The following is a 23,267-nucleotide window of genomic DNA, read 5'->3' as shown; positions in this document are numbered from 1 at the left end:
CCTGAAATTGGAAACCATTGAAAAGTTGGAGCGCGTGGTTGGTGTCTTTGATGTATGAGGGAAGATCTTCAACCAGCGGTCTCATGAGGCTGTCGAGAAAGGCTGAGATGTAAGTAGTTGGACAGTTACATGCTGATACGATGGGCCGTCCAGGGGTGTCCGGTTTGTGGATTTTGGGGAGGAGGTAAAATTGAGATACCTGTGGATGTTCCATGATGAGCCGGTTCGCCTCCTGGGGGAGCTCGTTACCGCTGATAAGAAGGGAAATGGTGGATACCACTTCCTTTTGGTAGTCAGTGGTAGGGTCCTGTTGGAGACGGAGGTAGGCAGAAGTGTCAGTTAGTTGTCTAGAGGCTTCAAAGACATATAGATCCTTATGCCACACCACAACAGCACCTCCTTTGTCCGCTGGTTTGATGACGATATCATCCCTGTTGCGGAGAGACTGGAGCGCCTGATTTTCTCCTTGGGTGAGGTTAGACCTATGTTTACTGGGTATAGAGAGTGCCTTGGGAGCTTGATTAGTGCATTGGTTGATGAAATAATCAACTGGTGGAAAACGGCCAGAGGAGGGAGTCCAACAGCTCTGTTTGGGATTAATGTTGTTAATGACATCAATAACCGGGTTGTTATCAGCTGCCTGTGAAGAGGAATTGTCGGCAAAATGTGCTCTGAGACGGATCCTGCGGTAAAAGTGGTTAAGGTCGACATTGGTCTGGGGGATGTCCAGCTTCCTTGGAACTGGTACAAAACTGAGCCCTTTGCTGAGGAGGGATCGCTCATCCTAATGTAATCGCTCATATAATCGCTCATCCTAACATGTAAATCTTTATACATGTTATTATACACATAAAGTAAACTGCATGACTAGAACCAATTCTGTTCTAATCAACCATAAGTAAGAGTAATTATAGTCAACATTTAGTTGACTAGACTAAATCAAAAGTGGGTGACTACAAAGTAACTAATAGACATTTTAGGAACAAGTACAGGTTTGTTCCATGCTGAAAAGAGAAGAAAACGCAAAGTGTCAGCTGAGGAACCTTTAACAGATGTCACATACTGACGCAGTTACCTACTTCAACTAATAGACATTTCAATTGACTTGACTAAGACTATGATTAAATCAAAAACTAAAGTGGTGACTAAAGCGGTGTATTTTTAAGTCACCTGACTGGATAAAACCATTTCCACACTGACTGCAGCTGGAAGGTCCCTCTCTGGTGTGATTAGGTGCAGTGGCTCTATAGCTAAGGATGTATACCTGTGGGTGGAAAGTTGCTGGTTCAAATCCCACAGCTGGCAGAGAAATCCTATGCTGGTGGGCCCCTGAGCAAGGCCCTTAACCACAACTACACCAGAGATGCTGACCCCTAGCTTCTCTTCCTATCTGTGGGCCTCATAGTGAGAGTGTTGTGAGAAGACAAAATCCTAATGTGAGAAAGTGATCTTATCTTATGCGCTGGTGGTGTCTTAAGGTGATTCAGTCACTAAAACTCTTCCCACGCTGACTGCAACAATTTATTTTCAAAGTTTATTTATCAAATGCACAACAACAGAGCATGCAGCAGTAGTTGCTGGCAATGAAATGTCTTTTCTGCAAGCTCACAAAAATCACAAGAATCACAGAAATCACAAAAACACAAAAATCACAAAATTGAGATTATGAAAATAAGGTTACATAATAACAGATGTAATAGAAATTGAATAAAACTCAATATGAGTAGAGCTGCTATGTGTCCATGGTGTATGCAATATATACAAGTAGTGCGGTTATGCCGAATACAGTGAAAACTGTGTGTCCATGTAGCCATTACAGGTGATTTGCTAAAGGAGCTGGAGGTTGGCTATTTAGCAGTCTGATTGCCTGGAGGTAGAAGCTGTTCCGTAGTCTGTTGGACTTGGACCGAATACTTTGGTACCGTTAACCGGATGGTAGGAGGGAAAATAGTTTGTGACTGCGATGACTGCGGTCCTTGAGAACGGACCTGGCCTTCTTCAGACATCTAGCTGAGTAGATATCCTGGATGTTTTGTAGCTCACAGCCGTGATGAGCTGTGCTGACTTCACCACCCTCTGCAGTACTTTGCGATCCCGGGCAGAGCAGTTCCCATACCAGGCAGTGATGCAACCAGTCAGGATGCTCTCAACAGTGCACCTGTAGACGTTGGCCTGGATATGTGATGGCATGCCAAACCTCTTTAGCCTACGGAGAAAGAATAGGCGCTGCCGTGCTGTTTTGACCATGGTTTTAGTGTGGTGGGTCCAGGTTAAGTCCTCTGAGATGTTAACTCCCAGGATCTTGAAACTGCTGACCCTCTCCACTGCAGTTCCACTGATGTAGATAGGTGTGTGATCTCCTCCCTAGTGTTTTCTATTGTCTCTCTCCTGTGTGAATGCGCTGATGGGCTCTTAAGTTACTTGAAAGACTAAAACATTTCCCACACTGACTGCAGCTGAACGGTCTCTCTCCTGTGTGAACAAGCTGGTGCCTTTTTAAGTCATGTGATTGACTAAAACTCTTCCCACACTGACTGCAGCTGAATGGTTTCTCTCCTGTGTGAGTGCGCTGGTGGGCTCTTAAGTTACTTGATTTACTAAAACTCTTCCCACACTGACTGCAGCTGAACAGTCTCTCTCCAGTGTGAGTGCGATTGTGGGCTAATAAGGCAGTTGAGACTCTAAAACTCTTCCCACACTGACTGCAACTGAATGGTCTCTCTCCTGTGTGAATACGCTGGTGTCTTTTTAAGTAGTGTGACTGACTAAAATGCTTCCCACACTGACAGCAGCTGAATAATTTCTCTCCTGTATGAATGCCCTGGTGGACTATTAAGGTTCTTGACTGACTAAAACTTTTCCCACACTGACTGCAGCTGAATGGTCTCTCTCCTGTGTGAATGCGCTGGTGGACTATTAAGGCACTTGAGTCTCTAAAACTCTTCCCACACTGATTGCAGCTGAATGGTCTCTCTCCTGTGTGAATACCCTGGTGTCTTTTTAAGTTGTGTGACTGACTAAAACTCTTCCCACACTGACGGCAAGTGAAAGATTTCTCTCCTGTGCGAAGGTTTTTTGAAATGCTAGACTGACAAAAACGCTGCTCATCCCTGTGTTGTAATGGCAGTTTGTCCACTCCATCTGAGCAAGGTTTTGAGTGATTCTTCCTCATTGTCTGATCATGCTGGGGTTTCTTATTCTGCAAATCCTTCATGGAATGATTTTGCTCTCTGTTCTGAAACTGCGATTTGTTTTCTCCATCGTGTCCTTCAGTGTGCAGCTCAGCAGTCTGAATCACCTGGGGCTCCTTCTTCAGCTCTGCGGGGTCAATCAACTGGGGCTCCATGTCCTTATCTGTAAGATTAAACTCACTCAGTTCTTCTTTGAGCTCTTGTACAGAGACACAGTAAAGTTCATTACAACCTTGTGACATATTGTTCGTGTCCTGATTATTAATCTTCTCTGTAAAAGCATCACATACTAAGAGTCCAGGTGTCCCACTCTCAGGCTCCGTCTTCATCATGGGCACAGAGTCCAGATCCTCCACACTCTGTCTGCTCTCTGTGTGCTGCTCACTGAGTGTCTCTTTCCCTTCTGCAGCAGTGATCTCTGTCTCCTGCATCAGACTGGAGCTCCACTCCTCCTCCTCACTGTGCTGCTGTTCAAGAGGTGCCCTTTCCCCAGCATCAGGGAGAACACTGGCCTCTTAGCCTGAAAACACAGGACAAGAAGACAAGACCTTTATTATAATAATAATAATAATAATAATAATAATAATAATAATAATAATAATAATAATAATAATAATAATAAACTTTATTATACAGATGCAGCCATTCAAAATGCACGGTACCGACGGGCACTCATGGTGCATTAGTCGGTAGTGAAAAGATTTAATAATTTAATCTCTTTACTGTGCACATTTTAATCCGCTTAGTATTGAATATTTATAGGAAATTTTACCGCTAAAGGGAAATTTTAGTAGCTGAGCATAAAAAGAAGAGGAGCAGAAGAAGGTATATAGATAGATAGAAGGTCATAAATGATATTAATTTAGGAGCATACAGTAGGCTAGTCAAACGTTCTGAGGTCAAATTCTTCCAGGACGACGGCATCGAAAATTTTTGGCGCGCCCTCTCTTTAAAGCCCTGGCCAAATATGAAGACAGTACGTACAGTTATAATTCAAACTGAATTAAAAACTACACATCCCAGTTACCATGGTGGTGCATGTGATCATTGCGTTTAACCAATGAAGGGTGAAAAATCAGTCACATGACTTTGGGGCTGAGTTTCGAAAGCTTAATCTATCAGCAACAAAGCGAAATCTATACGATAGGCTACCTCAAACTGTCAGTTACATGACTGTGTACATCGCTTAAGCCACTCCTATTTGGCATTTTAGTTATGGAGACAGGAAGACGCACCCCCCCTCCCCCTCCCTCTGAGTGCCTGACTTGTCGCCATCTTTAACCGTTCCGTTTCCGAATCACAGTAGGTACACGTACAAAAATTAGGTCATCCCAGATACAATACATATAGATTTTTGTGGTAAGAGGGAGCAAAACATCAGTATTTACCGCTAGTAATTAGTGTGAGATTTATAGTTGAAATCTGAGCCTAAATATTAAGTTAAAATCTCGACAAAGCAATGTAGGAAATACGCACACAGAAACACACAGAGAAAATAAATCCTTTCTCTCATCTAAAATCAGTTTCGATCAAGGTCTCCAAAATGAACAAGAAAACATTTTCAGAGAGCAATTACGCTATGTTTATTTAGAATAAGTGATTTATGAGCAATCTAATTTCTTATTCGTTTAAAACAGTGAAATGTCAGCTGCAAAAGATCGCACCAGAGACAGCACTATCTCTGCCACTCACAGACGTTCAGGAAAGGGTGAATGAAGTCATGTCAAGTACAATACTTCGGTGATCAATAATAACAGTTGAAGGACAAGAAACAAAAGATAGTGAAAACTGAAGCTTTTTAAGGCTAAAACTAAAATTCGTCCTACAAATTAAGGCAAATATAAATTCAGGACGTTAAAGTGCTAGAGGTGTAAAAAATACAAAAATGCACAAGAGCAAAAAGTTTTAGAAATGGAGCAGGTGTTACTTTGAAATAAGCAAACAGAAAAAAGCCATGACTATACATAGTGCAGAAGAGGGATGCAGGAACACTTGCTTAGATATACAAAAAAATCACAAAAAGTGTATATTACAAAAGAACATGCAAACATGTTCATGAACATGTACGTCCATTTCCCTTTGGGATCAATAAAGTCTTATCCATCTCTACACATGAAACAGAGTGAGGAATCAGAAACTTAGCATGCATAAAAAACAGCAATTCTGTCAGTGAGATCCAAATGAATTAATAGCAAACATGGTTTCATGGAGGGCTTCACAGATAGTTGGGCATTCAGGTAGATTGCCAGGCGAAAGGATCTGTAAATATATTTTGTTAAAGCAAGTCAGTTTTTCGCAACACATAAAATACATTTTTCCAAGAAAGTTTAGCCTGTGTCACTAATGAAACAATTAGATAAAGACAAATATAGAAATCTAAAGATTTTTTTATTCAATGTTGGTAGCAGGATGAACTGTCAGGTTGAGCTAAGTGTATATTTTGTCGCATAGTTGCTGCAAGATATTAACAGTGAAAAAAGGTATTTAAAAATGAGTCATTTCAAGAAGAAAATTTTCAGAATAATTGTAAATCTAACAGGATAGAGAAAGCACAGAAAATAAGCAGTTAGATTGATCAGATTAGTATGAAAAGTCATTTAGCAAAGAGCGAATGAGAAGAGTGACAAAGCAATAAAGCAATACAGTAGATGTAAAAACAGTTATAAGGACCACAGATTACAAAGTAAATACATAAAAGAAAGACATGCAGTTAGAAGTGCTACCACAATTAGAAAATGAAGCAGATACAGACACTAAGTCTTCTGAAAAAGGTTTTGAGGTTAGATTTAAATGCACTCAGGGTAGGTGACTGATATCACTGGGGATACAAATCCAGAGCTCTGGGGTGCAGCTAGAGAAGGTCCTGTCACCCAAAGAATGTAGATGTTCTTGAGGACAGCTAGAAGACCAGAGTCAGACGGACAAAGGTGGGGAGTAGACAGATAATAAGCCAGATAGGTACTGAATGAGGATGAGGATTTTGAAGTTGACTCGAAACCTGATAGGAAGCCAGTGCAAGGACAGGCGTAATGCATCCCGATCAGGATTCTCGCTGTCAAATTCTGAACATATTAAAGATGCTCAGTGTGGATTTAATTTCCCCAGTGAACAGGATGTGCATTTATTAATTCTAGAAAGAAATGGCTTTCTTGATTTCTCTAGTTCCTAGTTTCTCTAGTTCCCTTTAAAATAAACTATTATTCCACCATGCAGAGTATTACATGGCCAGTATTTACATATGATATTTGTGATTTAAAGAAATTAACACATGCAGCTTTTGAGGGGTTAAGTGTTGGCTGAGTTATTGCAGGATATAAGACTAGAGATGTTGGTAGGAAAAAGATAATTTGAGGAAAGTTGAGGAATACACTGATAACAAGAACACAACCTGATGGGGTTAGGCATACTTTTGATGAAGATGATGAAGTTAACAGACTATATGTTTACATAGATACTGAAATGAGGATTGTATTTTAGATTTTGTGTAGTTGCTAGCATTGAACTGTGTGTTTGATGCACATGAATTGAAGGAATGGACAAACATAGCTGATGCGGATCCACAGAGCCAGCATCTTAAGATTTGTTGAAATAACTAACTAGGTATGGCTATTGATGTGCAAGAGAGGTGGAAAGGCTGTTTCCTTAAGCCAGCCCTATAAAATAATGTATCCTCAGTGAGATGCTGCCATCTCACAGTGGGTTTCTAACACTGTGTATAGTTCCATCCACACAGTGCCTTTACTTCCATCCATTTTCTAATCTCTTTATCCAGTACAGAGGATTTGGAGCCTATCCCAGTAAGCAACGGACACAAGGCAGAATACACCTTGGACATAGCGCAAGTCCATCACAGGACAGACAGACACAAACACACATAACCAGTTTTCCCATAAGCCAATTAACCTACCAGTATGTTTTGGAGTGCGAGAGGGAATCATTAAAATAAATACAGCTTTTTAGTATAGATTACACTTTCCTAAAATGTATTTAAAAAATAAAAATGATTACAATCTAATCTTCCCACGTTTGATCCCAAAATCCCAAGAAAAATAAATCTAAACGGGGAGAAAGCTATGCTGGTAGTTTATTAAGATACTTAAAAGACAAAGATAACAATTTATGTTGCATTTGTCTGATTGTATCAAAAAGACATTTAATAAAACTGATAATTCTGGTCCCAAAGTCTGATTGCCTGACACACATTCGAAGAAGTCCTATATTTTCTAATATACGCACATCCCGGAATTTTGACTTCACTGTGTGATGAAGAAATTTTAAAGACTACTTCTTAGCGTAGATAAAAAAAGCTTGGATTCTCATGTACAGTATCTGATACACATATCTTTTTCTGTTGTCTTTGTTGATCTCTTGAGGATCCTTGTGATATTTTGAGCTCTTGATATAAAAGTGTCGCAGTTTAAATCATTTTCGTTGTTAGAAATTCTGAAATGCTCTGTTAAAAGCAAGGGAGTTTTTATGTCTGTTATAGTAAAAGAAAATGCCAGACGAACTAGGGATTTGGCAGTTTTTCAGTGCTTGTACAATCGATGGAAATGTTCAAATAAATGTGCTAAAGAAATAAACCAAAAAAGTAATTTATTCCTTTATCATATTGTCTAGCTAATGTCCCATTCTTGTTAGTTAGATCAACGAAAAGCTGTGGTGTTACTTTTTGTCGATGAAAAAATAAAAGTATTTTCATTTAAAATGACGGTTACAAATAATGTGGACCAGCGTAATACTTTGAGTTTACAGCTTATCCAAGGTCATTCATTAATACTATTAGTGATATCTTCGGTAAAGGCTTTGTGCATAAAATATTTCTGCATAATTAAAATATTTATGATAAAGGTTGTGTTGTGTACTTTTGCCCAACTGAACAATCTTGCATTCAAAAAATATATTAACTTTTTAATGACTGATGATTAACATGCTGTAATACACAGTTTAAATTTAAAAGCTCAAATGCTGTACATGAGAGTTAACCTTTAATAGCTCCTCCTGGCGGTTTTACAAGGTGATTCCGGATACTTTCCGATATGACGTCATATGACACGTTACACTGCATCATACCGTGTTTTGATGCGACACGCCCACCATGTTGTACCATGGTGTACCTCACGCGTTTTGAATGGCTGCATCTGTATATAGAACCTTCAAAGGTGGCTGTATAGTATGTGAAAGGAAGATGCTTTGACAATATGCTGCACATATGGGTCCAATGTCAGGTCTGAGTTAAATATCTTCGGGTTTTCAATTTAGACTGAAGCTCAAGTACAGAACTATCTACGGATAGGTCTAGAGCATTGGTTTTACAAAGTTTGTGGGTGGTGCCAATAAGCATGACTCTAGTCTTGTCACAGTTAAGATGAAGGAAATTCTGAGTCACAGTTTTTTATGTCGGAGATGCAATTCGATAAAATAGAGAAAGCCACATCAGTGTCAGGTTTGGTATGGACGTCTAGGTGAAAATCATCAGCATAGAAATGACAGTTGAGGCCATGTGACCTTAAAAGCTGACCAAGTGGACACATGTAAATGCTGAAAAGTAAAGGGTCGAGTATTGAGCCCTGAGTTTTAACAGGAGCTTCGAGTAGTGCTCAGGAAGTAATATCCACACAAAAAGTACTAGCTTAAAATTTAAATTTCAGATAGCAAAGACGTTATTTAGCAATGAAGAGATAAGGGAGAGACCTGGGAAGGGAGATGAAAATATCATTTTTTTGTTTTTGTATTCTTTTGTATTTTGCAAACTATGCAGTCTAGTGTCTTGAAGTTAGCTTTGTGCCCAAATATTTAAAGATGCTGCCTGTTCTTGGTCAGTAAGGTAAAGGGCATGTATTTGGTAAGCTGGCTGTACGCCCAGAACGTGAAAAGAACTAACTGTTGTCTAGTCTGCAACTTAGATATAATTAATCGGCATGTGTTGCTGTCTTATCATTTGTTTAGAATGCGTCATAGTAACTTGTTTGTTTAAAGGTATAAAAGAACATCTTTAGCTACTTATTTTTAAGTCCGGTGGTTGGAAGCCAGACTTCCATATGCATATGAAATAAAGAGACTTCTGCTTCACTGACACCTGAACTTTGTCATTTGTATGACACATCAGTAGTAAGTAAATTAACTTTTCAAAACTCATTTTCAGAACTTGATATACATCAGATTCAAACACACTTCATCTCTGAACACATAACTTGAAAAAGGATTTAAAATACAGCAGACTCATATTTTACGTTACGTATTTTTACACAAATTCATGTATAGCCAGTCAGCTGTGAAAAAAAAATCAAATACTATAAATAAAAATGTAAATGATGTGGGAATCCCCAAAAATTCAAGTCTTAACAGCACGCAGCTGAGGTGCTCTTTGGGAACTAGTCACTAGTTATGCAGCATGAACATCAATATAAGTACAAAGAGGAAAAAAAGCAAGACAAGAAAAGTTAAATTGTATCACTGTTTTTATTGTAATTTACACTATATACATGGACATGCTAGTACAGTGACAGATGAGTTGTTTAAGATAAGATAAGATTACTTTATTAGCCCTATACAATTTCTTGCATTAGGAATTTATCTTTTCACATACACTAGCTTGTTCTCCATGAGACAAGCAGATAGGGAGAGAGGCTTGGGGTCAGAACGCAGGGTCAGCCATTGTATAGCACCTCTGGAGCAGTTAGGGTTAAGGGCCTTACTCAGGGGCCCAATGGAGTAGGATTCCTCTGCCAGCCGCAGGATTTGAACCTGCGACCTTCCAGCCACAGGCGCAGATCCTTAGCCACAGAGCCACTGCTCCGCCCCTCCGCTCCATTTAAGGATGGTGTTCTGATTATATGCAATTTTGGATATACAGGCTTTGTCAGGACCAAAACTGCTGTATAAAATGCGAGTCTACTGGAATAATATCACAACAACATTACACATAATGCTGCACACTACATTTAACACTGCACTGACACTGAGAGGTTAATAGAGACACACTGACTGGACACTAAAGTACACTTACATTGCACTGAGAGAGAGAGGAGTTAATACAGACACAATGACTGGACACTGTAGTACAATAACACAGCACTGAGAGAGAGGGGTTAATGCAGACTCACTGACCGACTGGACACTACAGTACATTAAGATTAAGACTGCATTGAGAAGAGGAGGACCGGAGGACTGAAATACTTAAACCGATTAAAATTATTGTTATATACACATTCATCAGTAAATATATAAAAAGCCAATACGACGTAAAATCAATATCTATACGTTTTCTTTCCTAATGACGTTGTATTTATTCACTGATTCAGTGAAACAATTGCTGAATCTGAACGAGGTGTTTATTACCGTAACCAGACAAAACAGTTTAGTTTCCAGTAAAGAATCCCGTTGCTACAACACACAAGTCTTTCCCACTTCACTCTGCATCTCTCCACTATACTCTCACCAGTGAGGAAGTTAAAGACACTTTTTTTAAACTCGCACAGATCCCGACTACATACAAGTCACCACACTGACCTGACAGCTCTAGTTTCGTGTCCATTTCTTCTTTTATTCCTGCAGTCACTTCACAGGGAAGCGTGTATCCAACATGATCTGTCGGTCCCTGATATCCTTCTGCTCCCGACTCCTTCTCCCACAGCTTCAATCTCCACTTCAAGCTCTCGTTTTCCTTCTTCAGTTGCGCCATTTCACTCCCGACACTGTCCTCCACACACTGTGTGATTTTAAACACGGCCCGTCTCACCAGGATCTGGGAGATATTGCGGAGTTTGTCTTGAAACTCGTTCTCGGAGTCAGACATCCTGTTTCCAAAAACTTCTGACACTTCATACACGATCGATTTGAGCAAAACGTGCATGAAAGAGTCAAGCTGGGTTTGCAGATTTAACAAGCACTCCGCCATCCTTCTTCAGAGTCGGTCAGAAACAAAGACTGACTTCCGAAGTTTAAACAGAACAACTTATTTTTTATTCTTCACAGATCCTGTTGTCAGGGCTGTGCTCTGTTCAAGCATAAACACAGTCGACAAGACGTTACGTATTCAGAACCTGAAGTTATTTTAAAGAAAAACAACAACTTTCGTTATCTAAAGAAAATTATTCAGTCACCCACACGTAGTTGAAGTACATGCAGGGTCGCGTAGTATAATGACGTCATTCGTTAGCGCGGCCGCAACTTCAAAACAATAGAGAAGCGGAGCTGAGAAAGAGGAGTTTCTTCAGCCGGATATAAACTCTGCACTTCCTAGCGCCACCTAGTCAAGAGGAGTGAATCACCTGCGATTTTTTTGCCCTTCCACAACCATCTTCCCCAACGAAAACTTCTCAAGTGGATTTTTTCAATTGGATTTTTATCTCCCTATGCAGGTTTTTGGTTAAAGAAAAAAAAATGGTGTCGTTCTCTTGCCAACTGGCAGTATTTCTTCTGCACTTATAAGCAAGATTTCTATTTCATATTTCACAAATTGTTAGAAATTCTCGAAAAACAAGTGGTTCCAAGAAAGGAAATAAATACTTGCATTTAACAAAATCAAGCCATATGTGGTCGTCCTTAATGATACATTCTGTATGACAAGACAGGAAGAAAGACACCTCAGGACTTCGGACACAGGATCTCCTGTTTATTGAGAGAAGGTTTAACCATCTGTCAGTTTTCATGTCCAAGGAGCTCAATTTGCATTCCGTGTACAACAGCGTGTCTTCTACACCTGCCACTGAAGCACAGCACAGGCTCAGCATCTTGACATCTCCCAAACAGAGACACACAGAGACCTTTTGGTGGGATTGTGGCTCACAAGGGGAGAAGAGACAATTTCCAGAGCAGGATTTGTTACATTTGAGTATCGTGAACACAAATCAGTGCCCGCTTGTATTTCTGTGTTTTTTTTTAATTTTACAGAAAGTTTAAACGTGACTTTAAAGGCATTATAATATTCACAACCTTGGCAAAAAATGGTTGTCCATAATTGTTGTTTATGTTTGATTAACAGACAAAATATGACAACCCCTCTACTGAGCATATGCTTTATTTTCCTGATGTACAGTACATTGATTAAACACATACCTTAGATGTATAAATGTGGTCCGTAATTGGTCTAGAATGAAATTTTAATATACGTATATCATTATACGTCAATTACACATCTCTGATTATACAGTATGTCCATTATACATAAATGGTTGGAGTTTTATTATACGGAAACATTTAGAGGACTATTATACCTATATAGTTAAAGGTCTATTATACATCAAAGATAGGTCTCATAGTTGTAGAAACTAGTAAATCAAGCCAATGATTTGGTCTAGAAATTTATTCTGAGAATATACAATTATTCACCCCTGAAAAATATATAGTTCAAATTATGCATTTTATACAATATTGTAATAAACAAATGGCTAATCATCATAAAAAACACAAGTATTAAACTTCAGCTACAAATTCTGGTAACATGGCAATATATATATAGTAATGACAAACACAAACTAATTCCATGAACACGCTAATATTTAACTCAAAACCACATTTTGATTCAAATATAAGTTTTAAAAATGACAACTTCTATATTTCCACGAAAATATTATTAATGTAGCACAAATGCTACTTTCTAAGAAAGACAGAAAGAAACTGTTTTGTGTCTCATGGCGATCCTCCTCTCGATCCTAATGAAATGTTTAATATGATCCCTCGAGAAAAAAAGGTGTCAATATCCGCCTGGAATGATTGATGCCCCATCAAACATTTTGTAATATCTCCAGAAGCTCATACTGTAGAAACCTGATTCGTGGCTTAAATTCAAGGTAAACAAGACTAAGGAAACGAGTTGAAAACCTGATGTCGAACTGTGATTTAAATCACCCAAAACATTGCACAACATTGGGCAGTATGTGCCAGAAACAGATAGCTCAGTTGATAGAGCAGAGGACTGTAGTGGCAATAATGAAGAATCCTTAGGTTGCTGGTTTGACTCTGGCTTGGAGGAATGTGTTTCTTGTGTACTTCAATCAAAGAGTTGAAATAGCAATTTTTTTTAACTCAGACGTTGATCAAAAGCTCAATAAACCACGAAGCAGAGGCTCTTGTTCCGAATTCAACTCCCGTCTGATTGTCTTGTTTTGGCCAAAATCTGATCTTTGAATTCAGAGGACTACTCTGCCTGCATTGTAATTCAAAAGTATACACAAATGTCACGTTTTTTTTTGTAGATATAAAGGTGTTCTCTGTTTTCAAAGGATAGGTACTTAATTGGCATAATGATTTGGTATTGAGTTTGTATCGTTATATGATTAAATTTGTGTTTTTTTGTGTTTTTAACGTATTGTGAACTTATTTTTTAAACAAATGCTTACAAAGGCAAACAAGGCCCACATCTGTTTATACCAGCCGTGAATTGTACATTTTTATTTACAAGCTACTCTGCACTTTTGGGAGTGTAACAGGTTCGATATAAAGTGGCAAAAATATAAAAGGGGAAAATACCCCGGACTGCGTGTAAAGCCCTCGTTGTGACTGTTTTTTTATTGTTAAATACGGCGTCCTGTGCACGAAATGTTGCAGAAACACAATCTGATATTTTAATAAGTATTATTTTAATAATTTGATAAGTATGAGGTCCCGGATCCAAATATTCAGTTCTTATTTTTTTAAGTGATATCTTCCCTTCCTCTCGTGGATTTTGAATCAAATTTGATCTTTGTACATTACATTTTACATTGAAAAAAACGAGCATACCTCATCCACCAACGGACAGAGCAATCTTTTATGTTGCCTTCCAGAGCTTCCAGCTTGTGATGGATTTGTATGGGCGTCTGTATGATACCACTACAGCACTGGCACAGGTGTAAAATCCACTTTCTCACGACTTTTTCAGTGTCTTCTCCTCTCATAAATGGTCCGAAGCACAGGAGCCAATATTAGAGAAAACAACAGGTGTTTAAACAGAGTATGGCCAAATGTCAGCGACAACGTTTTGTCATTTTGTATAAACGCAAATGGTTCATCATTTAAAAGCCAACGACGTTCTTTTTCTCCCTGGCGCTAATAAGCTACAGTACCACACATGCGAGCTGTTGAGTGAAAGGAAATTCATATGTGCGTAGGAAGGCAGAATAAAATCCAGAACTGTACTGGTGATATTGATAAACAGGGCCGATGTTCACAATAAAACGTTATTGTATAAAACATTAAGATTCATAAATATATTTTTTTAATCATGCAAAGTGTCTGTTAAACCATTCATGAACGATTTTTAGACAAAAAAGCACACCATTATATGAGAAAATACATTTACTATATGTGCATTTAACGTAAATTGTTGCCCTGCTTTTTTTTCATAAATACACAAGCTTGTTATGTCTTATGTCAGAAATAAACTGCATGAAATTCGATAAAGCAACAAAAAGTAAGCGCCACAAAGACGACAAACATTTGCGTTTATATTGCACTGTTATCTCGAGCCTTTAAACTTACTTTAAACGCAATTTGTTTTTCTCTGTAGTTCTAAGGCTTTGTCATTTAGGTGTGCTGTTTTTTTCTACATGTTGTAAAAAAAGTCACTAAATCATACGAAACATAAAAGCTCCAATTGTAAACAATTGACCATTCATATTCCTGAATTTTAAACCTATGGAGTATTTTAAACCTTGTCTTCGTATTTGTGAATATTAGAGCTCCTTTTCAAAAGCTGTCACTATGGATAAGTGCTTAGGTTTCCTGTTTTTTTACCCAGGCGGTCCAGGTTTGGCTCTTGGTATAGGAGCGCGGCTGTGTTGCCTTCTGGATTTCAATTGAGCAGCTCAGTGCAGATCAGCATGTACATTTGTCTGGACAGTAGAATTTTCAGAAAGTGTAGTTGGATTATAGCACGTGCCCCTGACGATGTTATTGATACGTCACATGTGCTCTTTTTTGTATAATATTTATTTTTGTTGTTCAAATAAAAAACGGTTTCTCCGTTTTCCTCTTCATGCCGTTGTCAGCTAGCACAACAAGACGGGAAAAATGCAAGGGGGGGAAGAGGAAGCGGCTGTCAGGAGCTTTCTACCTCCTTTTGCTTTCACTTCTCTGTGTTTCTTTCCACAGCGCCGTGCACCTTTTCATTGCTCGCGCTTTCAGAGCCTCCGCACGGCACACGACTCGACATCAGGAAGCACATTGAAGTGAAAGCAGGAAGCGCTGCGACATGCACTGTGCAGATCCCGCCACAATAAGAGGTGAGTGGGTCTGTTCGATGCACAAAGAACGCTTTGATAAGCGTCAAAGGCAAGTCATTCCGAGTTGGTCGTCTGTGTTTTCCGTTCAGACGCGAAATGCTGAAATGATCTCTCGGCTCCTCGGTTGTCATTTCTGCTCCGTAAAGGAATCACAGCACGCGTCGGCTTCCAGCACGGTGGGTCGGGACATGATGCCGGGGGTCGGAGAGAGCGATGTCTTCCTCGTTAGTATAGGACCTGTCACGTGTCCCCACCTGTCACGCGGGAGACCGGGGTACATCAGGACGCGCATTGAAGTGAAAGCAGGATGCGCTGCGACATGCACTGTGCAGATCCCGCCACACTAAGAGGTGAGTGGGTCTGTTCGATCACAGCGCTAGGCGAATCCCCAATCCCCTTTTGTGCGTGGCGACAAAAGAAGACTGTTCCCGCCCGGTTTCGAACCGGGGACCTTTTGCGTGTGAGGCGAACGTGATAACCACTACACTACGGAAACGGTGGTAAGACGTGCCCAGCGGCCCAGTGCTGAGCTTCGCCAATGCGATTCAGCTGCTTCCAGTGCCTTTATTGGAGTGCGCTGATGGACCGTGCTCTCTCTCCAGAGACCAGCACGCCTGTCATGGATGGAGCAGGAAAGGCGGCGCCACATTCTACAGCCCTCTCCACGCAATCGACGAAATCGGGCTACTGAAGTGGAGAAAATCGCCTCTCCAGAAAGTGCAAATATCATCTTGGAGAGTATAAATCCTATTGCCGAAGGTCAGCCCTGTCTACCAGAGTAACACTCCCACAGCGATGATCAGCTCGTCTCACACGCGAGAAGTTTCGGTTGGAAACAAGCGCCCCCTCTTCTCGCACGTTTTGCACGTTCGAGCGGTTTTAATGCGGCTCTTTCGTACACGGTGCTGATCTTTTGGAAAGCAGGAGGCAGAACGGACACGTTCCCATACCGGGAGTCGAACCCGGGCCGCCTGGGTGAAAATCAGGAATCCTAACCGCTAGACCATATGGGAACACACAACCCCGCTGTTCCGGGCATCATGCAAGCAAACTACATAAATATGAGAAAACACGCAAGAGAGTTGTCACTCAGAGTGTCGAAGGGTCGATGTATACTGGGGCTCAGTTGAAATGCAACGTCAGGACTTTTCCGAATTATGTCACACGAAGAGAGCACACCTTTTCCGCCCTGCCACGTGTGTCTCGGTAACTCGCCGTGATCGTATAGTGGTCAGTACTTTGCGTTGTAGCCGCAACCGAGTCACGGCAGAATAGGGGCGTCTGCTTTTACTACTTGTACGAATGAAGGCAAAAAAAAGCCAATCGATGTGAACGAACGGCGCTTTACAGAGGAGTACTGCCTGACTGGATTGTTGATGAACGACAGAGGCCACTCCGACCTCTTCTCGGTTTTCTTCAATGACTTACTAAGGATCTTCTACACATTCGCCCATGCAGGGGAAGCCAGTTACACCAAAGCAAACGCAGGAAAGTGCAATTCAAGCAGAGACCAGGAGGGACTTGTTTACACCGAGAGTGGTCGGAGAATGGAACAATGCGCCCAGCCCTGTTGCTGGAGCCGATTCTTGATGAGATCTTGGGCTCACTATGAAGCCCCCGCTGGATGCTAATCTTTCTGTTGTTCTTGCAGGTCCTGCGCTGCTTTTGAGCCGACAGAGCTCGTCCTGGTCTGTCGGCACAGCCCAATTGCAAATGATCGGCTCCGCGTCCAGTGTGTGATCTCCTGTTCAAGCCCAAGCGAAGACACAGTGAGCCTATCTGTCAATAATAGTAATACAGTGTGGGATGTCCTGTCCCAGTCTGAGGAACAAACAGTGAGCATGTCTCTCAATAATAATAATAATACAGTGTGATCTTCTCTCCCAGCCCGGGAAAAAAAACCGTGAGCCTGTTTCACAATAATAATAATACAGTGTGTGATCTCTTGTCCCAGCCTGAGGAACAGACAGAGAGCCTGTCTCTCAATACTAATAATACAGTGTGTGATCTCCTGTCCCAGCCTGAGGAACAGACAGTGAGCCTCTCTCTCAGTAATAATAATACAGTGTGTGATCTCCTGTCCCAGCCCAAACGACGACACAGTGTGCCTATCTGTCAATAATAATAATACAGGGTGCGATCTCCTGTCCCAGCCTGAGGAACAGTGTGCCTGTCAATCAATAATAATATTACAGTATGTGATCTCCTGCTCCAGCCTGAGGAACAGACAGTGAGACTGTCTCTCAATAATAATAATACAGTGTATGTCCTCCTGTCCCAGCCTGAGGAAAAGACAGTGAGCCTGTCTCTCAATAATAATAATCCAGTGTGTGATCTCCTGTTCAAGCCCAAGCGAAGACACAGTGAGCCTATCTGTCAATAATAGTAATACAGTGTGGGATGTCCTGTCCCAGCCTGAGGAACAGACAGTCAGCCAGCCTGTCTCTCAATAATAATACAGTGTGTGATCCTCTGTCCCAGCCTGAGGAACAGACAGTGAGCCTGTCTCTCAATAAAAATAATACAGTGTGTGATCCTCTGTCCCAGCCTGAGGAACAGACAGTGAGCCTGTCTCTCAATAAAAATAATACAGTGTGTGATCCCCTGTCCCAGCCAGAGGAACAGACAGTGAGCCCGTCTCTCAATAATAATAATACAGTGTGTTATCTCCTGTCCCAGCCTGAGGAACAGTGTGCCTGTCAATCAATAATAATATTACAGTATGTGATCTCCTGCTCCAGCCTGAGGAACAGACAGTGAGACTGTCTCTCAATAATAATAATACAGTGTATGTCCTCCTGTCCCAGCCTGAGGAAAAGACAGTGAGCCTGTCTCTCAATAATAATAATCCAGTGTGTGATCTCCTGTTCAAGCCCAAGCGAAGACACAGTGAGCCTATCTGTCAATAATAGTAATACAGTGTGGGATGTCCTGTCCCAGCCTGAGGAACAGACAGTCAGCCAGCCTGTCTCTCAATAATAATACAGTGTGTGATCCTCTGTCCCAGCCTGAGGAACAGACAGTGAGCCTGTCTCTCAATAAAAATAATACAGTGTGTGATCCTCTGTCCCAGCCTGAGGAACAGACAGTGAGCCTGTCTCTCAATAAAAATAATACAGTGTGTGATCCCCTGTCCCAGCCAGAGGAACAGACAGTGAGCCCGTCTCTCAATAATAATAATACAGTGTGTTATCTCCTGCCCCAGCCTGAGGAACAGTGAGCCTGTCAATCAATAATAATAATACAATATGTGATGTCCTGTCTCAGCCTGTGGAACAGAGAGTAAGCCTGTCTCTCAATAATAATAATACAGTGTGTGATCTCCTGTCCCAGCCAGGGGAACAGTGAGCCAGACTCTCAGTAATAATAATACAGTATGTGACCAACTGTCCCAGACTGAGGAAAAGATAGTGAGTCTGTCTCTCAATAATAATAATACAGTGTGAATTCCTGTCTCAGCTTGTGGAACATACAGTGAGCCTGTCTCTCTATAATAATAATATAATATATGACCTCCTGTCCCAGCCTGGGGAATATACAGTGAGCCTGTCTCACTATAATAATAATACAGTGTCTGATCTCCTGTCCCAGCCTGAGGAACAAACAGTGAGCCTGTCTCAAAATAATAATAATACAGTGTGGGATCTCCTGTCCCAGCCTGGGGAACAGTGTGCCAGACTCTCAATAATATTAATTATAATAATACAACGTGATCTACTGTCCCAGCCTGAGGAACAGACAGTGAGCCTGTCTCAATAATAATACAGTGTGTGACCATCTGTCCCAGACCGAGGAAAAGACAGTGAGTCTGTCTCTAAATAATAATAATACAGTGTGGGATATCCTGTTCCAGCCTGGGGAACAGTGAGCCAGACTCTCAATAATAATAATACAGTGTGACCTACTGTCCCAGCCTGAGGAACAGACAGTGAGTTTGTCTCTCAATAATAATAATACAGTGTGTAATCTCCTGTCCCAGACTGAGGAACAGACAGTGAGACTGTCTCTCAATAATAATAATACAGTGTGTGATCTCCTGTCCCAGCCTGAGGAACAGTGAGCCTGTCAATCAATAATAATATAGTATGTGATGTCCTGTCTCAGCTTGAGGAACAGAGAGTAAGCCTGTCTCTCAATAATAATAATACAGTGTGGGATCTCCTGTCCCAGCCTGGGGAACAGTGTGCCAGACTCTCAATAATATTAATAATAATAATACAATGTGATCTACTGTCCCAGCCTGAGGAACAGACAGTGAGCCTGTCTCAATAATAATACAGTGTGTGACCATCTGTCCCAGACCGAGGAAAAGACAGTGAGCCTGTCTCTAAATAATAATAATACAGTGTGGGATCTCCTGTCCCAGCCTGGGGAACAGTGAGCCACACTCTCAATAATAATAATACAGTGTGACCTACTGTCCCAGCCTGAGGAACAGACAGTGAGTTTGTCTCTCAATAATAATACAGTGTTATCTCCTGTCCCAGCCTGGGGAACAGACAGTGAGCCTGTCTCTCAATACTAATAATACAGTGTGTAATCTCCTGTCCCAGACTGAGGAACAGACAGTGAGACTGTCTCTCAATAATTATAATAATACTGTGTGAGCTCCTGACCCAGCCTGGGGAACATACAGTGAGCTTGTCTCTCTATAATAATAATACAGTGTGTGATCCTCTGTCCCAGCCTGAGGAACAGACAGTGAGCCTGTCTCTCAATAATAATAATTCAGTGTGGGATCTCCTGTCCAACTCTGAGGAACAGACAGTGAGCCTCTCTCTAAATAATAATAATACAGTGTGTGATCCTCTGTCCCAGCCTGAGGAACAGACAGTGAGCCTGTCTCTCAATAATAATAATACAGTGTGTGATCTCCTGTCCCAGCCTGAGGAACAGACAGTGAGCCCGTCTCTCAATAATAATAATACAGTGTGTTATCTCCTGTCCCAGCCTGAGGAACAGTGAGCCTGTCAATCAATAATAATATAGTATGTGATGTCCTGTCTCAGCTTGAGGAACAGAGAGTAAGCCTGTCTCTCAATAATAATAATACAGTGTGGGATCTCCTGTCCCAGCCTGAGGAACAGTGAGCCTGTCTCTCAATAATAATACAGTATGTGATCTCCTGTCCCAGCCTGGGGAACAGTGAGCCAGACTCTCAATAATATTAATAATAATAATAATACAGTGTGATTTACTGTCCCAGCCTGAGATACAGACAGTGAGCCTGTCTCTAAATAATAATATAGTGTGTGACCACCTTCTGTGGTCTGTTTCAAATCCGCCCGCGATGAGACACCGAGGAGAAATGAAGAGCCCCAGTCGTGCTAGAAAATCACCCGGGAAAGTGACTTTCAATGTAGGAAAAAAAAGTCGTTAGTAACAGACATAATATGTTTGTTTTGTTTTTTTAATCGCTGCGATGTGTGACTAAGCTCATACGACTAAGAGTTGCTCCCTTTGTCTAGATCTGGTAACCTGCTCGTCGCTGGTGGGCCAGATCGTGTCACCCGTCTCTACACTGGGGCATTAAGACCCACACAGACCGCAGGGTGAGTGCCCCCTGCTGGCCCCACTGAGAGGTCGTATCCCACCTCCTCCGCTCTCTGAGAAAAGCAGTATCTTCAGGCCCTGACATCCCACCCCTGCCACTCTCTGCGTAAATAAGTATCGTCAGGCCCTGACATCCCACCCCTGCCACTCCCTGCGTAAAGAAGTGTCGTATGGCTCTGACATCACACCCCCACCACTCTCTGCGGAAAGCACTGTCGTATAGCCCTGACACCCAACCCTCCACTCTCTGCATTAAGCACTGTCGTATAGCCCTGACACCCACCCCTCCACTCTTTGAATAAAGCAGTGTCGTCAGGGCCTGACATCCCACTCCCACCACTCTCTGTGTAAAGTAGTGTCATATGGCCCTGACACCAATCCCTCCACTCTCTGCATAAAGCAGTGTTTTATGGCCCTGAAACCCTCCCCTCCACTCTCTACATGAAGCAGTGTTGTCAAGCCCTGACATCACACCCCCACCACTCTCTGTGTAAAGCACTGCTGTATGGCCCTGACATCACACCCCCACCACTCTCTGCGGAAAGCACTGTCATATAGCCCTGACACCCACCCCTCCATTTTTTGCATAAAGCAGTGTCGTCAAGCCCTGCCACTCTCTGCGTAAAGAAGTGTCGTATGGCCCTGACATCCCATCCCCACCACTAACTGTGTAAAGTAGTATCGTCAGGCCCTGACATCCCACCCCTGCCACTCCCTGCGTAAAGAAATGTCGTATAGCCCTGACATCCCACCCCTCCACTCTCTGCATAAAGCAGTGTCGTCAAGCCCTGACATCCCACCCCCACCACTCTCTGTGTAAAGCAGTGTCATATGGCACTGACATCCTAGCCCCGCCACTCTCTGTGTAAAGCAGTGTCATATGGCCCTGACATCCCACCCCCACCACTCTCTGTGTAAAGCACTGTCCTATGGCCCTGACATCACACCCCCACCACTCTCTGCGGAAAGCACTGTCGTATAGCCTTGACACCCACCTCTCCACTCTCTGTGTAAAGCAGTGTCATCTAGCCCTGACATCCCACCCCCTCCACTCTCTGAATAAAGAAGTGTCGTATGGCCCTGACACCCACCCCTCCATTCTCTGCATAAAGCAGTGTCGTCAGGCCCTGACATCCCACCCCTCCACTCTCTGCATAATGCGGTATCGTCAGGCCTTGATATCCAACCCCCGCCACTCTCTGCGTAAAGCAGACATGTTACAGACATTTACAACAAAGACATATTATAAAATATTGACATATACTGTAGGCGGCTGGAGCATTATTGGGAGACAGACTCACTGTTCCTCAGGCTGTGACAGGAGATCACATACTGGGCTGCCAGATCAACTGAGTTCCCTCCTCCCTCTCCCAGTAGGATTGGGACCCGTTGTGATTCTGGCAGGTGTGGGAACTCTGGGATTAGATTTCTGAATTTCGGGAAGAATGTTTCTCTAATCCCAGAGTATCTGTCACAGTGCAGTAGGAAGTGCACCTCTGTCTCTATTTCTCCCCGCTGGCAGTGGGAGCACAGCCTGTCCTCTCTGGGCAGCCAGGTCTGCCTGTGTCGCCCAGTTTCTATGGCCAAGTTGTGGTCACTGAGCCTGTACTTCGTCAGGGTCTGTTTCTGTTTGTTATTTTTTATTTTGGTCAAATATTCAGCTAGTGTGTATTGTCTGTTTAAGGTTCTGTAGCATTCCAGTTTATGTTGTATTTGTGTGTGTGTGTCCCAATGTGTGAGATATTGCTGTTTGATCTGTGCTGTGATGTGGTTGAGTCTGGGTTGTGGTGCTCTAGCAGTGCTGTCCTGAGGCTGGTTAGTGTCGGTGTCACTCACTGCGAGTGTGATCTCAGCAGAGTCTCTGTACTCTTGGGACACTTGACTCACCTGTCTCTCTCTTTCTCTCCCTGTGCTGTCCCTCTCCTGCCCCCTCTCTCCCTCCTCGGACTCCAGCTGGAGGAGGTCCAATCACCACCTCCTGTGAGACAGAAGAAAAAGAAGGTGGGTAATGCTCTGATCCTCTCTTTACTCCTGTCCAGTGTCCAGTCAGTGTGTCTGTATGAACCCCTCTCTCTCTCAGTGTAGTGTTCATGTACTGGAGTGTCCAGTCAGTGTGTCTGTATGAACCTCTCTCTCTCTCAGTGCAGTGTTCATGTACTGGAGTGTCCAGTCAGTGTGTGTGTATGAACCCCTCTCTCTCTCAGTGCAGTGTTCATGTCCTGGAGTGTCCAGTCAGTGTGTCTGTATCAACCCTTCTCTCCCAGTGCAGTGTTCATGTACTGGAGTGTCCAGTCCGACTCTTAATGTGACTCTCCTG

At 42.1% G+C, this 23,267-nt stretch overlaps 1 protein-coding gene and 2 non-coding genes across 4 annotated transcripts; all 3 read right to left on the bottom strand.

Annotated features, from left to right (window-relative positions):
- Nucleotides 1-1,515: 1,515 nt before the first annotated feature.
- On the bottom strand, nucleotides 1,516-11,332 carry LOC148669930 (uncharacterized). Of its 2 annotated transcripts, XM_088632516.1 has the most exons (3): nucleotides 10,704-11,332; nucleotides 3,482-3,711; nucleotides 1,516-3,354 (listed from the first exon to the last, which is right to left on the bottom strand). In XM_088632516.1, the coding sequence occupies exon 3, from the start codon at nucleotides 3,344-3,346 to the stop codon at nucleotides 2,375-2,377; it is 972 nt and encodes a 323-aa protein (XP_088488642.1). In that variant the 5' UTR covers nucleotides 3,347-3,354; nucleotides 3,482-3,711; nucleotides 10,704-11,332; the 3' UTR covers nucleotides 1,516-2,374. The 2 variants fall into 2 exon arrangements, with proteins under 2 accessions (XP_088488642.1, XP_088488641.1); XM_088632515.1 differs by having other exon boundaries at nucleotides 1,516-3,711.
- A 4,488-nt stretch (nucleotides 11,333-15,820) lies between these two features.
- Nucleotides 15,821-15,893, bottom strand: trnav-cac (transfer RNA valine (anticodon CAC)). Its single transcript has one exon. It is a non-coding gene; the product is annotated as a tRNA-Val (tRNA).
- Nucleotides 15,894-16,338: 445 nt separating this feature from the next.
- On the bottom strand, nucleotides 16,339-16,410 carry trnae-uuc (transfer RNA glutamic acid (anticodon UUC)). Its single transcript has one exon. It is a non-coding gene; the product is annotated as a tRNA-Glu (tRNA).
- Between the last annotated feature and the right edge of the window lie 6,857 nt (nucleotides 16,411-23,267).

This window comes from Lepisosteus platostomus, chromosome 5 (assembly GCF_059453375.1).
Source record: "Lepisosteus platostomus isolate fLepPlt1 chromosome 5, fLepPlt1.hap1, whole genome shotgun sequence".
Lineage (NCBI taxonomy): Eukaryota > Metazoa > Chordata > Actinopteri > Semionotiformes > Lepisosteidae > Lepisosteus > Lepisosteus platostomus.
Note: the sequence above shows the minus strand (reverse complement) of the source record. Positions and strands in the feature narration are given on the sequence as shown.

Coding starts and splice junctions, on each gene's coding strand:
- LOC148669930 (XM_088632515.1), bottom strand. CDS start 3,622: ATGCAGGAGACAGAGATCACTGCTGCAGAAGGGAAAGAGACACTCAGT.